The sequence below is a fragment of the Salpingoeca rosetta genome, assembly GCF_000188695.1.
Source record: "Salpingoeca rosetta unplaced genomic scaffold supercont1.32, whole genome shotgun sequence".
Taxonomy (NCBI): domain Eukaryota; class Choanoflagellata; order Craspedida; family Salpingoecidae; genus Salpingoeca; species Salpingoeca rosetta.
The window spans coordinates 535,123-552,008 of record NW_004754902.1 but is presented as its reverse complement, the minus strand read 5'-3'; the positions used below and the strand labels follow the sequence as shown (position 1 = coordinate 552,008).

Here is a 16,886-nt window from a genome sequence, read left to right as displayed (position 1 = left end):
CGGAGTCGTGTATGAGCACATGAGGTGTTGAAGAAGCACAACTTCAAGCACATGCACGCACACGCGCACACGCTAACCTGCGTAGCTCCAGTCTGGCAGATCTGTGAGAGGGCCAAACTCGTTGCCGCTACGACCCTTGCCGCGTCTGTACGCAAAAAGGCAAACAAAGATAACAATAACATGAAGCATTGTATGAGTGTACGTAGTGGTCACATGGCTTTCAGCTTTAAACTGTCGCAGAAGGCGTCTTACACCCTGTCCTCTCCCCTTGTGCTCTCCACTTCTCCTCCACCCCCTCCCCGCCCACACACACACACACACACACACACACACACACACACACACACACACACACACACACACACACACACACACACACACACGCACACACACACGCACACACACACACACACGTGACAGGATGCGCCCAAAGCGCGTGGTCCGTTCCTGCTGGCCAAGGCGCGACCGGCGGCAGCAACGCTGCACTGGCTCGTCGTCGATGCCCTCGCCCGCCTCCCGGCCGCACTCGGCTCCATCGACGACATATGCGACTCGGTACGCTGTGCTGGTGGTGGTGGTCGTCGTGGTCGTGGTAGTCGCCGTCGTGGTGCTGGTAGCATTGGTGGTGTTGCTGCTAGTGGTGATGATGTTCACGTGGTTATCACGTGCACACGTGATTGAGAACCTGTGAACATGAGTGCGACGTTTGGTTTCTCATGCGCGCATGTGCACGTTCGAGTGGCGCTGCCTGTGCCACCACTCACCGCGTGTGCGAATGTTTCGCTCTCGCTCACAACACCCCCTACCATCCCTTCTCAACAGCTGATGCACTCGCAATACATCAAGCCGACAGAGGGCGCAAACTTTGAGACGAAACGTGAGTTGTACATGCATGCGAGTCAACGCAACGACCATTCGTGTGACATGCACGTTGCTTTCACACACTGCTGCAGCCGTGCACATTGCTGCCGCTTCAACTCTGCACCCACGATGTGCTTTCCCCCGTTCATTCACACGCACACACGCACATGCATGACGTTTCCCACACAACCACTCATCCAATACACACACGCACACTTGTATACACGCACGCACACTACACTACACACACACATATGCACATAACAATGCGCCAACGCACACGCTCACACACCCTCTCGACCCCGCCACCACCATCACCACCAGTTGAGACCTCTGTGCACAAGCTGCTGCTTGATGAGCAGGACGGCGATTTCCCCGCATGTGTGTATTGGTTTCGCGCGCACCAGTGGCTCTATCTTCTCCGCGGCGAACACGAGGTGCCGCTGCTTGGTGTTTGTTGGGTTTTGTTTGTTGTGTTTGTTGTGTTTGTTGTGTTTGTGTCTGTCTGTCTGTCTCTGTCTTCCTGCACGCTTGGGCTGTGCCTTGTGCACCAAACTGCCTTCGGTACTGCCGACACGTGTGCTTGCCCGTGTTGGTGAACCACAACTGCATGGCACGAACACCCCTCCTCCTCCTGCCCGCTTTCTTTTCTCCGTTACACCACGACACACACGCGCGCGCGCTCACACACACACGCTCACCCACACACGCTCACACTCACTCACACACACACACTCACACACCACTTTGCACCCCTGTCCCTCCTGTTTTGTGCCCTTTATCACTGTTCAGTCATTCTTCATGGTCGATGCGAGCAACTTCAAGAAGAAGGCCCACACCACAGGCGCCAGCAGCACAGCAGCCATAGCATCCCATTCAGCAGCATCATCATCGTCATCATTGCTGCTGGCTGGGTCCCCAACCCGAGCAAAAGCTGCGCACACACCACCACGGCAGTCAACCACAGCCACGCTGGCATCATCGCCATCATCATCATCGTCGCCAGCAGCCGCCACATCCCGCATGAGCGCGGGTGCGACGAAGCGTGCCAAGATGAGCAGTGCGGAGATGGCGAGCTTGGATGACCAGTATCGCGCGCTGTGGAAGGCGTTTGGTCTCAACCAGGAACTCACACGCATGTCCGCATCTCGATACATCAGCCTCGTTGTTGGTGACGTACGTTCGCTTTGGTGCTGTTGGTGCGGGTGGTGCTGGTGTGATAGAGGTGATGTCATGTATTTGCGTGATGTTGTGATCTGTGTGCCTGGAACAAGGAAGACAGCGTTCTTGCAGCACAACCTCACCTTTGCTTTCAACACACGCAAACACACACACACACAAAACACACACACACACACAACAAAAAACATACACACGCCCTTCCCTCCCCCCCCCCCCCCCCCTTCGCGTCAGGTTGAGGAGATGGGACGACAGGTGCGATTGGCGGTCCGGTCGTCCACCCTCAAGGACAGCGGCGCGCGGCACAGGAGAAAACATCCACATCACCACGCACGCCACGACGGTGGTGGCCGTGATCACGGCAGCGAAGGAAAGCCGGGGCGATATTTGTGGGCGGATGTGCCGGCCGCAAGCCGACTGGCGGCTCTGCTGGCATCACCCACGACAACAACGACGACAACGACAACAGCGAAACCAGCAACAGCGGCTTTGGAGGTTGTAGCATCAAACGAGCGAACGCCAACAGAAACACAAACGCGAACGCGAACACCGGCAACAATGGGCCTCTCAGCAGCAGCAGCAGCAACAACAGCGACGGCGTCAGCAACAACGGCCGCGGGATCGTGGACAGCCGTTGTGCCGCTCCTGCTGTCATCGCTGACATGTGCGTTGCATGCAAGCACTGTTGAGAGAGATGTGGGTGATGGTGGTCACGGTAATGGTGATGGGCACGCCCCAAGGATGATGCCAGATACTGGCCGCAGTGGTGGTAGCGGCGGTGGCGCGAAGGGAGAGGAGAAGGACGAAAACACAGCATCAAGTGCCGAGCGCAGTGAAAACGCAACGGACACGAACAAGCAGCAGCAGCAGCAGCAAGACACACACAAGACTGATGACGAGGGTGATGACGACAGTGGAGATGATGATGATGATGATGATGATGATGATGACGAGGAGGATGGAGATGATGATGATGATGATGATGATGATGATGACGAGGAGGATGGAGATGATGATGATGATGATGATGATGATGATGATGATGATGATGATGATGATGATGAGCCGGACGTGCAAGTGTACATGGACACCAACTACGATGACAGTGATGGCAGCATTGACATATGACGTACACTCTTGTGTGTGTGTGTGTGTGTGTGTGTGTGTGTGTGTGTGTGTGTGTGTGTGTGTGTGTGTTTGTTCCTCCTCCCCGCCCCGCCCCACAAAGGCATCCCTGCTGTCACATCAGCGTTAAAACGCGTGCAACCACTGCAAACAAGTATTCATCCGTGTTGCGGCGGAGGCGTTGTAGCGATGTGTACTTTTCACGCGCACCACACGCACGCATGCATGTGCACAAGGCGACGACACACACGTACATCTACACCAACACACAATCATACACGTACATCTACACCAACACACAATCACACACGTACATCTACACGCACACAGGTATGCTGAGCGTCTGCAGCGTGGTGGCGCATGCAGAACTAAGACGGACAGGTGCTAGTGACAGGGTGAATGAAGTGGTGGTTCTTGTCGTCTGGAAAATGGCGGTAGGAAGGGTGTATGGAGAGTGATTGTGGTGGCGGTGGTGTTGCTATTGTGGCTGCGCCTTTAGAACGCCGGCTTTCGCTTCTCCTTGACAGCCTGCGCAGTGGCAGTGGATACACACGAAGATGAGACGCGTATTCAACGGACGCGTGAAGGGTGCTCGTCAAACGCGACACAGGACTCCCAAGCAAATGCACATGCAAGCGCACACGCACACATGCACACCCACACAAACATATGTCACACACATACACACACACACTGGTAACTCCTCACACGGCGTGTTCATGCGTGCACGCACCGCAATGCCTTCGACAATGTCTTGTGACGCGTAGGAAATGCTCTGTGCATGCGCCTCTCGCGCCAACGCGTCCTCAAGCCCAGCATCCTGCCGCACCCTGTCGTTTTATTTTGTTGGATTGTGTGTGTGTTTGGGAAAGAGAGTGTGTGTTTTGGAAAGAGAGCGTGTGTGTTTGGGAGAGAGAGAGAGTGTGTGTGTGTGTGAACAGTGCGTTGTGCATCCAGCTCAGACTGCCACGCACGAAGGCACACACAACATACAACAAGGCAGAACACACAAACAAACAAACAAACCAAAACTAAGATGAACACACAAACAAACAACACACACGCACACACACACATACACGCACATACGCACACCTGAGTGACTTGACGCACTCCTGGACTGCGACGGGGCTGGATTGCGCAATATCGCGTGCAAGTGCGGTGGCCTTGCGAACAGCGCCATCAGGGGTGTTGGCAACATCGACAACGAGGCCCCGCTGCATCGCAACCGACCCGTCAATCAACTGGTCGATGGTGGTGATGGTTATTGTGGTGGTGGTGGTGGTGGTGGTAGTGGTGGTAGTGGTGGTGAGCTCGCTCAGAGGCACAGGTGCTCCGTCACAGCAAATGATGACTTCACCTGCACACACACACACACAGGCACGCACGCACGCACGCGCACTGACGAACCTCGCCCGTGAGCAGCATCTGCGCAGCCATCTGTGGTCCCATGACCTGACTCAAGGTGATGATAGTGATGGTGAGGACAGGGTAGCGCCAGCAACACAACATGGGTTGAGCTTGGGCGTCTTTGGTGAATAACACACACACACACACATACACATACATACACACAAGCAAGTGCACAGCGAGTGACACACCTGTGATGCGAAATGTGTGGCCGCCATGCCCGGGTGGAGGCCAAGCTTTGCAAACGTGTAGCCCATCTTGGCGCACGTGTGTGCGACACGAAGGTCGCATGCTGTGGCCAAACACAACCCGGCACCGACAGCCGCGCTACAGGGATGATACGCAAGTGAATCAACAGCAGCATGTTGATTGAGGTGGAGAAGGGGGCAGGCAGGTAACTACACCGAACAGTGATGGCCTCGTTCAACGAACACGCACACGAACAAGCCCACGCACGCACACGAACAAGCACACACACACACACACACACACACACACACACACACACAAACCCATTGACGGCGGCGATGACGGGGACATTCAGCTTGCGAATGCAGAGAAATCGGGCATAGAAGTTGCGCATGGTGCGGTTGTTGGCGTGCTTGCTTGGCGTGTCAATACGCGCTTGCAAAAAGTTCAAATCGCCGCCTGCACTGAAGGCGTTGCCAGCACCAGTCAGCACGACCGCACGGACATCCCTGACAAGACGCATTTGGAAGGGGGTGACATGACATGACACGACGTCAAGTGTACATAACCGTGCATTCGTGTGCGTGTGTGTGCGTTCGCGTGTGTGCGTACGTGCGTGTGTCTGAGAAAGCCGGATTCGTTTGGGTGTATGAGGTCGAAAGCATGTCTGCACTCGTCTTGTTGTACTGACGTGTTCGTCTGCAGCTGCTCCACAACTTGCACGAGCTCGTCTCCCATGGCCTCTGCAAAGCGACAGCAGTCACGCCATGGTGGTGTCAACAACGCGAGAACACAAACAGCGAAATCCCTCACTGATGTATTGGCACATTTGACACACACACACACACACAAACACACACACAAACACACACACACACACACACAAACACAAACACACACACACACACAAACACAAACACAAACACAAACACATACACATACACACAAACACAAACACACAAACACACACACACACACACATACACATACACATACACATACACACAAACACACAAACACACACACATACACACATACACATACACATACACATACACATACACAAACACACAAACACACATACACACAAACACACAAACACACACACACAAACACACACACACACACCTGTGAGCGCGTTGAGGCGCTTGGGGTCGTTCAAGGTGATGGTGGCCACACGATCCTCCACGTCACACTTCACCAAAGCCTCCTGTGCGCCTGGGGTGGTGACGGCCATGGCAGCGCGCCTGCCCGTGTGCAAGCCCTGCCGCCGCACCACTGCACCGCGGACACTGCACAACACAGAGACACATCTCAGCACCACTGACATGGTTGTTGTGTGTGGTGGGGGTTGATGGAAAATTGCTTGAAACCATACGTACTAATCTGAGCCTACAAAGCAATTCGTGTAACCCGTCAATGAGACGATCAGAAAACACAGCGCAGGATTGGAAAACAGGCGAGCCTATCTTGCCGCTTTATGTTATGTTCTTCTGTTCATTTTCCCCTCGATCTTTGCTTGTTAGTCGCGATCGATCGCTCTGGATGATGCTCAAGAACACCCCTCCCGGGTCTCCTCTCATCAACATGACAACAACCATGCTTGTGGCATCGTCATGGCGCTTGCGGTCACCATGGCCTCCGCTGGCATCCCTCCGGCTCCCTGCGACACGGCCACATATGACGGTGAGGCGCAGCTCACCTTCCGCTGCATTCGTTCTCAGAAGATCCACGAGTACAACACACGCCGTTTGAACAAGCTTGCCACCAAGCTCGCTTCCCAGCTGTCATCCACATGCGGCCTTGCCCAGGTATGTCGTCATTTTGCGCTCGTGTGTTGGGAGATGCGTGGTGGCTTGCTAGTATCATGTGCTTACTTTGCTTTCCATTGGCCTGATGCGCTTGCTGCACGCACGTGCAACAGCACAATAACGCTCACGTGCGCTCTCACGCTGCTGATCAACACGCACGCATCTGCACACTGACGCACATCCAACACACCCTGTCCCCCCCCCCGCTGACATTATAAACAGTGCGACCTGAAGTCTGCTGCTGGGTCTGACATCACCCCCGTGTCTGGCCTGGATGATACCATTCGCGTCGCTGTCAAGAATGAAACTGTGCGTGGTCAATGATCGATCTTTTACTGTGCGCTCGCGTGTTATTGTGCGATCGCGTTGCTTTTTTTTTTTTTTCACTCAGCCACGCACGCACACATCCACGCACGCACTCACGCGCTCAAACACACCAACATGAATCCATTATTTTGCAAGGTTGTCCAAGGCATCGAGGCCTGCTTGGACGCCAACGAGATCGAATTTATGCAGTGCAAGCTGCAGCAGGTTGCATATGTGGCTGCAGGAGACGCCGGCGTTTGCGACGGTACGACCTACACAACAGCTGCCGTGATGACAACCAAGTGTCTTCGTGGGCAGCAGCTGGACCAGTTTACAGACGCTCACCTCGACAGGTTCTCACAGCAGCTGCGCGGCGCCATTCAGAACGACTGTGGCCTTGACGTGAGTGACCCTGGCGGTGTTTGTGGTGTTGGTGTTCATGGTGCTGGTGTTCGTGGTTTCTCGTTACCGCCGGCTTGCTGTGTGCCCAGTCAGCGATACTCTCGTGTTTTTCATTCATCTCATATGCTCTGCTGATGTGTGTTCTGGCTGTTGTTTCCGTGAAAGGAATGTGCACTGTCGCTCAAGGACGGATCTGCGGTGACGCCCATGTCCAGTAACGAGTTTTCTGTTGCCGCCAGGGACAACGCGGTGAGTGAACGCTGCACAAGAGCAAGGGAGCGCTGTCTGCGTTCAATGTCGCTTCATTGCATTGTTGCATGTTGCATGGCAGACTACATACACATTACTCACATGTGCGCAAATGCACGTGCAAACACGCGCGCGCGTATGTCGTGCTTGGTAGGTTGTGACAGCCCTGCAGTCGTGCAAGCTTCGCTTTCATCGGTGCAAAGTCATACGCGTTGTGGAAGGTACAACAACAACAACAACAACAACCACAACAACGACGACGACGACAACGACAACGACGACGACAACGACGACGACGACGACAACCACCACCACCACCACAACAACAACAACAACAACAACAACAACAACAACAACAACAACAACAACAACAACAACAACAACAACAACAACAACAACAACAACAACAACAACAACAACAACAACAACAACAACAACAACAACAACAACAACACAGGTTTCAAGTAGCACCTGCCCAACCATCAGCACACCTGTGGCGTCCTTGTTTGAATCAATCTATGGTGATGGCCTTCGACTGACGATTGATGGCGGTGCACCTGTTGGTACGGAGGTCAAGTGTGCTGGTTACTCCGATGTGCCCGACAACCAATACGACAATATCCTAGACAGTGCAGCGGCGTTCTGGTCTCTATCCACTATTCCGAGTCGACAATTCTTCTTTGTGTTCTTGGACGACGCGACTGGCGTGACGCAGACTTTCGTAGAAAGTGGAATCAACGGCACATTCACTCACGGCTGCAGCGCACGGCTGAAAGGCTCTGGTGCTGAATGCCCTGTCGTGTTGTCAAACCCAGCGTCCACCAACCCCACGTGCTTCCCTGGCTGGGCCGAGGTGATTCTGGAGAGCGGCGAGCGTGTGCAGCTGCGGAACTTGAAGACTGGCGACCGCGTGCTTTGTCTGCAGGCATCGGCCGGTAACGCCCTCGGCTACTGCGAGCTCAAGACCTTCCAGCACGTGGAGCTGAACGGTACCACCACATCTGTCGAGCTGCACTACACGGATAAGGACGGCAACCCTGCGCTGATGTCGGCAACACCGGACCACTTTGTGTTCCGCGCGGACGAGGATGTGCACGTCGCTGACGGCGTGACGATGCAGCCTGCAGGCGAGTTTATCTTCACTGGCGACTTTGCTGTTGGCGACCGCCTGCTGCGCTACGACGCCGACATCGGTGTCATGTACACGGTCACCATCACGGACATCACCTTTACAACCGAGCCGGACTACTACACGCCGCTGACCGATGATGGGTCCACCCTGTTTGTGGAGGACGTGTTTGTGTCCTCGTTTGCGATTTTGGAGAGCCCCGATGTCATCCGCCTGGTGCTGGCGCCCATCTGGCAGAACGACGACGCACGCTTCACAGAGCCGACGGCAGGCAAGGACTTCCCCGAGGGTCTGCATCCGTTCACGACGCAGCTGTACTCCACCTTCCTCGCCGCTGAGATGAACGGCCAGACGATTGATGTTGAGGGCATGGCCACCGCCATCGCCCAGCAGCTCGCCATCGGTCACGTCTTCACGCAGCAGGAGATGCTCCAGCTCATCCCAGACTACATCAACTGAGCAACGATGAGCTCGTGTGCGCTGGTACTCGATATTCTGTTCAAAACTGTGCTTGCTTGCTTTCTGATGTGTTGAAGCGAAGGTCTTTCTTCCCGTCTGGATGTGTCGTCTCCATTTGTGTCTGATGTTTGACATGCGCTGGTGTCTCCCAGCCACTCAATGAATGACTCACGTGGCTGATGTCTTTGTCGTCGCGTTTGCCCGCAAACCACATCGATTTTGTGTTTGACACCCCCTGTGTGCTTTGACCTCACCCCCGCCCACATTCTTGCTGTCTGTCTCCCAACTCATGCAGTGGTGCTCTGCTGCCCCCGTCATAAAAGTATCGTGGGCGCTGACTCACAGCACCCCAGGCCAAAAACACCTTCAATCACCTGTGTCTGTACGCATTCCCATTTACTGATGCATGACCATGCAGTCCAGGATGCACAAAGAACACCGCTGGCTTCACGGCCAGATCAAGCACTCGGCACCAACAAGCCAGAGCCTCGTAGCAAACCAAAGCCAAACACATGCCCTGAGCACACACACACATACAGCAGAGCACATTACGTGTAGAGCTTGATGACACCATCTGCGCCAGCGCTGAACACCCACGGTTGCCGCGGGTGGAAGGCAATGTCAAGCACGCCCAGGCCCTTCACCCTCTCGTGGCCCTTGAGAATCTGTCAATGGAGAGCCAGGAGTGGAGGTGGGGGGGGGGTTGGTAAGATCAACTGGGTGTGAGTGTGTGTACGCATAGTTTGTGGAAATGGACGGGGAGGGGCGTGATCACACAAACACGGAGGAAGGGCAATGCACACACGCACATGCACACGCACACGCACGCACACACACACACACACACACAAACACACGAAGGCTGCTCGATCATTCACACCGACCTTGACGGGGACGATGAGCGGGTTTTGGAGGAGGTCGTTGTAAACCATGCCGTGGAAGACGTGCACAGAGCCGTCATCAGAGCACGAGGCAAACAGCGGGTAGCGGCGGTGGAACTTGACGCTGCGCAGTGCATACCGATGGTACCTGTGCATTGTAAGGATGATGGGTGTAAGCGTTGGATTGGAATTATGGTGCACCCATGCACAACAAGCAAACACACACAATAGCCAATTATACACATACGCATCCACACGTACAATTTGCAAACTCACACACACACACACACACACAAACGCGCATGAGCAAGGGCATAGGCTGTAGCACGCCACCACGACGCATGACCCACACCTGAGGGTTTTGTATGGCTTTGTAGAGAGGTCTGTGTCAAACCAGGCGAGACGGCGGTCGTACGAGCCAATGATGACATTGTCGCCGCCCGGGTGAACAGCCATGCTCGACACCCACTTGACTCCCGTCATCAGCTTTTTCACAAGCATTTGCGTCTGCAGGTTGTAGATGCGCACGCGAGTCTTCGTCTGTTGTACGTCAAGTGTGAGTGTGTATGTGTTCAGTAGGGGTACGAACGGAAGCAGGGCGGAATCAAGTGCTCAATACCGCCCGAGTACACGCAAACACACACACGCACACATAAACACGCACATACACATACACGCACACAAGCGACTAATGCATGCGGCAACGTACCGCCACGAAGAAGACGGGCAGCTTCGGATGAAACTGCACATCTTGAATGTCGTTGTTCTTCTTGCGGAAGGGGTACTACAGACGTAACCAGCATGGCGCTCGTATTGTGAGTGAACAGAAGATGTCAATGTCAGCGCGGAATACAGTCGCATCGTGCGATGCAACGCAGACGGGGCACGACTGGCCTTGTTCCTCTCGCACGCGCATGTGTGCACACGGACAAACACATTTACGAAAACGAGGGACACACGCTTGCAAGTATACAGACACTCTCACGCGCGTCCACATACACAGGCCCACATACACAGGTGCGCGAACACAAACAAACAAACAACCACATACACAAACAAACAAGTACACACACACACAAACAAACAAGTACACACACACACACACACAAACAAATGCACATAAACAAATGCACACAAACAAACAAGCAAACAAGCAGACAAGCAGCCGCCCACCTGCGTGGCCTGCTTGCCCATGCTGTGAATTGCAACGCAGTCGTGTGTCCCTTCGGGCATTACGCTTGCGAGGTAGTTGCCACGGTGGTGCCACGTGAGCTTGGTGACGTCCAGGCGATGCATGATGGTGTACACAATTGTGTCATCAGCAACGCCGTTCCCGCCGTTGTACCAGCGCACCGTGATGCGCGCGTTCTTGTTCGCTGGTGTTGGGGAGGGTGGGGCAGAGTGGCAATGGGGTTGAAGGAGAGCAATTGCGGTGACGGTGTGACACAGCGTGTGAGTCAGTACGCGACAAAGCAATCACGCGGACACACACACACGCACACGCACGCACGCGAGGGCGAGGGTATGTATTCCACAAACTTACGCACAATAAACACACGCGTGAGCACCCGCATGCAGACATGCAATACACCTCCCCAAGCGTGCAAGCCCGTGCAAGTAAGAGTAAGCGCGTTACCAACAACCAACCTCCAGTTTTCTTGCACTTTGGCGCAAACTCCTGTGTGGCCGCCGTGATGGCCTTGGACGAGAGGCCGTGGTTGACAATGTACAGACTGCACGGCGCAGGCACGTGTGCGTGAATGGGTGTGTGATTGTGCGTGTTTGTGTGCGCGCGCGTGCGTCTGTGTGGTGTGTGATGTGCAAGTATGCGTGTTGCTGATGCACGTGCAACACTGACTTGTTCTTTGCCGCGACGGCGACGAGTGAGAGTTGCGGGTTTGGATTGGCGGCCACCGCCAACACAGGCTCCTTCAAGTCGAGCACCTGCCACCACGTGCAGCAAGGAGCATGAAGCCGTGTACGCATTGCACGTGAAGGGGCGATTGCACAGCACACAAGTAGCATATCTTCTTTGTAACAAACACACACACACACACCATTCTGTACACACACGGGGCATACACATAGACATGCATCCACCCTCCCACGCACACACACACACACTCACGCACACGCACACGCACACACACACACACAACACAACACAAACGTGTGAGCCAACACGGACCTTGGCACATCTGCCCGTGGCAATCTCCCACATGCGCAGGGTGCCGTCCTCAGAGCCCGAGAAGAGCCACTGGCCGGTCGGGTCCACGCTCAGACACGTCACAATGTCCGTGTGGCCAAGGAACGACTGCAGGGGAAGGGAGGGGGAGGGGAAAAGATAGAGGGGATGTGAGGGCATGTAAACAGCTAAAGCGTGCACGCGCGCGTGCGCGCGCGTGTGTGTGATATGGTGGAGTGGGCATCCACATTCACACTCACAAAAGTACATTCATACATCACAGAAGCACACGAGAAGCAACAAGGACCATAACACGGAGCAACAGAAGAGTATGGGGATGCATGTTGAGTAGCGAGGTGTTCGATCGTACCAGCGAGTGGGCTGTTGGGAAGGGCTGGAGGTCCTTTGGATCTGGCAATTTGGGCAGCAGCGCCTGCGCATTCACGTTCGTTTGCTGCTCACGTGCGCATGTGTGCACGCGAAGCACAAAACAACAAGACGCATGATGGATAGTGCGTGAGTGTGACGAGCAAATGGGTGGAGAGACAGGGCCGGTACCAGCGCCGCAAGCAAAGATGTTCCACGCTTCAACACGCTCTACATGTTCATATCATTCATCACACACACGCACACACCAGGGGCACTGAAGATGGGCTTACCCTGACTTTCCGTGTGCGCGGGCAGAGGTAGAGGTCGAGGCAGCGCTCAAACCGCTCCCGCAGGAACATGTTGTACGCCGGCACAAGCCGAAGCGACGAGAACCTGGCGGGGATTGTGTTGGTAGGCAGTGGTGGTGTTGGTGGTTGTGGAGGATGGTGAGTGTTGGCTGGCCATTTGGACGGTCACGTCAGAACCACGAAACACAGACACACACAGACACACACAGACACACACAGACACACACACACAAACGTACGCAAGGGACTGCGAAGCATGCAAAATCCCCAACACACACTCGACGTGCGACTGACTTTGTTGGCATAAAGTACTTGCGGCGGTCGGCTACCGGCGTCTTCTCCCAGCGGGCGCGCTGCTCGTCCGTGGGCAGATACTCTGGCGGAGGGTTGTACGACTCGTCGTGGTCTGAGCACACAGCGGAGCAGTGGTGGTGGCGGCGGTGGTGGTGGTGATGGTGATGATGATGATGATGATGATGATGATGATGATGATGATGATGATGATGATGATGATGATGATGATGGCAATTGCAGTTAGTGGTGGTTGTGGCGATTGTCTTGGCAACAGCACACAACAACACTCATACACCAAAAAGGACAGCACGGCACAAAAGCACAACACAATGACGAAACAGCAACACGGATCGAGCTGGCGCACCTGGGAGGGCGAGCTTTGGAGCGGGGATGTGTGTGCCCGGTGCGCGGTAGGAATCATCCTCCTGTCCCCACAGGTCGTAAAACTCAGGCTCCTTCTTGGGAGGACCGAGCGGCTTCAGCCGACCCTGCATACACACACGCACCACGTCGGTACAGTCACCAGGGAGTGGAGTGATAATGTGAGCCATTGTACGCGAACACATGTGCACATGCACATGCACGAACAGTGTGCACACAAAACAGCACACACACGCAGACAGGACAGCACACCACACAACAACCACAGTCACGCCCTCCTTCGCACGACCGCGTTTGTGTATGTGTATGTGTGCGTGCGTGTGTGTATGTGTGTGTGCGCGTGCGCACCTTGCGGATACCGCGCACGAGGTGCATAATCTTCTTGTGCTCCCACTTTGAGGGAATAAACCGGCTTTTGGGCTCTGGGCGGCCCGTCACAGGCATGCGCTGCACGTCAGACGTGAAAAAGTCGACATAATCCTCGTACTGCTCTCCAGGCAGCTCGCCAGCCTGATTGTCGATCGAGTCATGTCACACAAGCAGAGAGACAAGGAGGTGGGATTAGCGGTGGCGGGTTTGTGAATGGAGGGTGAGGATACGCGATCCATCGTAACAAATGGGTCAATACCACAGGCACCACACGCCTCAGTCGCATTCCATACATGCACACTCACAAGCAGATGCGCAGACATACACACACACGCACACGCCAGAAATAAGCGCTTCCCCTCTCGCTTTTGCGCACCTGGATCTTCTTGATCTGGCCAATGAGGTCATCAGAGAGCTCAATCTCTTCGCCAGTGGTCGGGTCGTACACTGCAGCACACGCGACACGGAAGGGTGGAAGGAAGGAAGCGAGGAAGGAAGGAAGGAAGGAAGGAAGGATTGATGGATGGAAGGCAAGAAACAGAAGCGTGAGCACGGACAATTGGTGCACGCGGCCATCGCGCGAACGCTACATACCATGCCCCCCCCCCCCCACACACACACCATGCCCCCCCCCCACCACACACACCACAACGGCACAACACAGCCCATTTCACACTGCACCTGTTCTGCCGAGTCCGCCATTCTCCATCTTGTCGAGGAACTTGTCCAGGCGGTCCTTGGCCTTGCCCAACTTGGAAATCTGCACACACACACACACACACACAACCGCACAAACAAAATCATCACGGCTTGCTCAACGCAGGAGGTACACACACATACACGAAACAAACACACTCACACATTCATTCACTCACTCACTCGCACACACCGCCGCAAGCCATTGAAGGCCCGCACAAACACACACACACACACACACACGCATACAATAGCAATAGCAACAGCAACAACAACAACAACAACAACAACAACAACAACAACAACAACAACAACAACAACAACAACAACAACAACTTGCATCACTGGACCTTCTTGCCGGAGCGGTCGTAGCCGAGGTGGTCGTAGTCCTTGTACCACTCCATGGGGATGTTGCCCACCGTGTTGCGCGAGTGCTCGTCATCCGACGTGTCAGAGTCAGAGCTGGCAACGGGCATGGGCTTGCGGCTCTGCAGCTCACGCATGCGCTGCTGGATGCGCTCGTGGCGCTCCTGCTTCTCCCGCAGGTACTGCTCGCTGTCCGGCGCTTTGGAGAAAATGTCCGACAGGCTGCGCAGCTCGCGGCTCTCCACATCATACACGCGGCGGGCGGGCTTGAACTCGTCTGCATCGTACTCGTCGTTGGAGCCCTCGGCGGGACCACCAAATTGCTCATCCTCAGAGTCCTGCTGCAGCGTCTTGAGCTTCTCCATGTACTCCTTCACGTCAACCACCTCGTAGCGCGGCGCGCGGCCCATCCACTCCAGGATGCGCTCGGATGGGCCCTCATCGTCGTCGCCGTTGGTGGCGGTGTTGCTGGTTGCGCTCGCCCCGCCGGCTGTCGTCACCTCCATGTCCACTGCTCCGTCATCATCATCATCAACGTCGCTGCCCATATCGGGGCGCTCGTCCAGCTCATCGTCGGCATCCGCATCGCTGTCATCGGCACCGGCCGTCTGTGCAGCGGCTGCTGATGCCTTCGTGCGCTGGCGCCTTCGCTTCTGCTTGGCCTGTGTTGGCGCGTGCGCATCGTCCTCGCCGTCTTCGTCACGCATTTGCACACCTTTCCTCCCCGGCTTCACCTTCCCTTGTACCATTGAGCTGAACAGGTCGCCAAAGTTCTTGAGCGCAGCAGAGTCATTGTCAGGGTGGGGTGGAGCCACGCTACGGGCTTTGTTCTTGCCTGGCTTCTGCTTGGTGTTGCCGTTCTTGGCGTTGTGCTTGTTGTTGGTGGTGGTCTTCTTGGATTTGGTGGCACGAGACTGCTGCGGGTGTTCGTCTTCGTCTGAGGTTGCTGTAACGTCATCCATGGCAAACGCCAGCTCTTCATCATCGCTCTCCTCATCGTCATCATCGTCATTCCCTTCCCCGTCATGCTCATCATCCTCATGCTCGTCATCCTGTGCAGCAAGTGCCATCATGGCCTCATCCACGTCCTCATCAACGGGGATGTCCTCGTCTGCGCCTGAGCTACTGTCGTCGTTGCTGTCGCTGTCGTTCTGCTGCAGCTCCAGGTTGTCGCCGAGCTCCAGCAGCTCATCTTCCTGCGCCTCGGCCGCGGCTGTGCTTCCCTTTGCTGCTTCCTCAGCGCGGCGCTTCTTGCTGCCTGCACCAGCGCCACCACTGGCCGCCTTGGTCGCCCTCTGCTTCCTCCGGGGAGGCATCGCTGTGTTGTGTGTGTGTGTGTGTGTGTGTGTGTGTGTGTGTGTGTGTGTGTGTGTGTGTGTGTGGATGTCGATGTATGTGTGTGTGTGTGTGTGTGGATGTCGATGTATGTGTGTGCGTGTGTGTGTGTGTGTGTGTGTGCGTCTGCTGCTGTTGTGTTCGCGAGCACGTCTCGTGCAGCAAGGACCACGTGTGTGCGTGTGGTTGGTTGTGTGGCGTTTGCTTTGCGGTGGATGCCCAAATGCAAAAAATTGCTGAATTTGCTCCTGGCTGCCAAATGTGAATTTTCACTCTTTTACCAGCCTCATTCCAAATATACGATTCGGCGCATTTGTGCAAGCCAATCCGCAACCGCCTTTTGCCCGCTCCTTCACAACCAACAACCAGACAGAGAGTGCGCTGTTTTGTTCTCGTTGCCTTGTTGCTGCCTTCTTGTTGCTGGTGTTGTTTTGTTTCCCCCAGCTCGCCAGTGCTTCCAACCTCCACCATCGCACCAGCGAGCAACAGGTTCGTCAGCCTTCACCACGCCACACACACACACACACACACACACACACACACACACACACACACACACAGACACACGTACACACACGCACA

General features: G+C 55.1%; 5 protein-coding genes across 5 annotated transcripts in view; 3 read left to right on the top strand and 2 right to left on the bottom strand.

The window, feature by feature from the left end:
- PTSG_12991 (uncharacterized protein) overlaps positions 1 to 3,168 on the top strand; it is a gene marked incomplete at both ends in the record, with an annotated part of 5,396 nt that extends 2,228 nt beyond the window's left edge. The window contains 5 exons of the mRNA XM_004988941.1: positions 421 to 555; positions 823 to 877; positions 1,186 to 1,298; positions 1,654 to 2,037; positions 2,275 to 3,168. Coding sequence (XP_004988998.1) covers positions 421 to 555; positions 823 to 877; positions 1,186 to 1,298; positions 1,654 to 2,037; positions 2,275 to 3,168 — 1,581 coding nt within the window. The remainder of the gene's footprint in view (positions 1 to 420; positions 556 to 822; positions 878 to 1,185; positions 1,299 to 1,653; positions 2,038 to 2,274) is intronic.
- A 248-nt stretch (positions 3,169 to 3,416) lies between these two features.
- On the bottom strand, positions 3,417 to 6,173 carry PTSG_10087 (uncharacterized protein). The gene is made up of 8 exons (XM_004988940.1): positions 5,893 to 6,173; positions 5,456 to 5,507; positions 5,088 to 5,273; positions 4,767 to 4,902; positions 4,576 to 4,620; positions 4,261 to 4,409; positions 3,899 to 3,995; positions 3,417 to 3,693 (listed from the first exon to the last, which is right to left on the bottom strand). Exons 1-8 carry the CDS (start codon positions 6,092 to 6,094, stop codon positions 3,661 to 3,663), a joined length of 900 nt encoding a protein of 299 aa, XP_004988997.1. The 5' UTR covers positions 6,095 to 6,173; the 3' UTR covers positions 3,417 to 3,660.
- A 207-nt stretch (positions 6,174 to 6,380) lies between these two features.
- PTSG_10086 (uncharacterized protein) lies at positions 6,381 to 9,120 on the top strand (the record flags this gene model as incomplete). The annotated part of the gene is made up of 6 exons (XM_004988939.1): positions 6,381 to 6,575; positions 6,798 to 6,884; positions 7,038 to 7,283; positions 7,449 to 7,532; positions 7,736 to 7,989; positions 8,019 to 9,120. The coding sequence occupies 6 exons, from the start codon at positions 6,381 to 6,383 to the stop codon at positions 9,118 to 9,120; spliced, it is 1,968 nt and encodes a 655-aa protein (XP_004988996.1).
- A 377-nt stretch (positions 9,121 to 9,497) lies between these two features.
- On the bottom strand, positions 9,498 to 16,403 carry PTSG_10085 (uncharacterized protein). Its single transcript, XM_004988938.1, has 16 exons — positions 14,954 to 16,403; positions 14,589 to 14,667; positions 14,284 to 14,354; positions 13,887 to 14,048; positions 13,522 to 13,645; positions 13,158 to 13,269; positions 12,846 to 12,948; positions 12,557 to 12,640; positions 12,190 to 12,315; positions 11,860 to 11,945; positions 11,649 to 11,734; positions 11,175 to 11,377; positions 10,711 to 10,785; positions 10,354 to 10,541; positions 10,005 to 10,149; positions 9,498 to 9,785 (listed from the first exon to the last, which is right to left on the bottom strand). Exons 1-16 carry the CDS (start codon positions 16,283 to 16,285, stop codon positions 9,669 to 9,671), a joined length of 3,093 nt encoding a protein of 1,030 aa, XP_004988995.1. The 5' UTR covers positions 16,286 to 16,403; the 3' UTR covers positions 9,498 to 9,668.
- A 116-nt stretch (positions 16,404 to 16,519) lies between these two features.
- Positions 16,520 to 16,886, top strand: part of PTSG_10084 (uncharacterized protein) — a gene marked incomplete at its 5' end in the record, with an annotated part of 3,501 nt that continues 3,134 nt past the window's right edge. The window contains one exon of the mRNA XM_004988937.1: positions 16,520 to 16,619. Within this exon, the coding sequence (XP_004988994.1) occupies positions 16,520 to 16,619 (100 nt within the window). The remainder of the gene's footprint in view (positions 16,620 to 16,886) is intronic.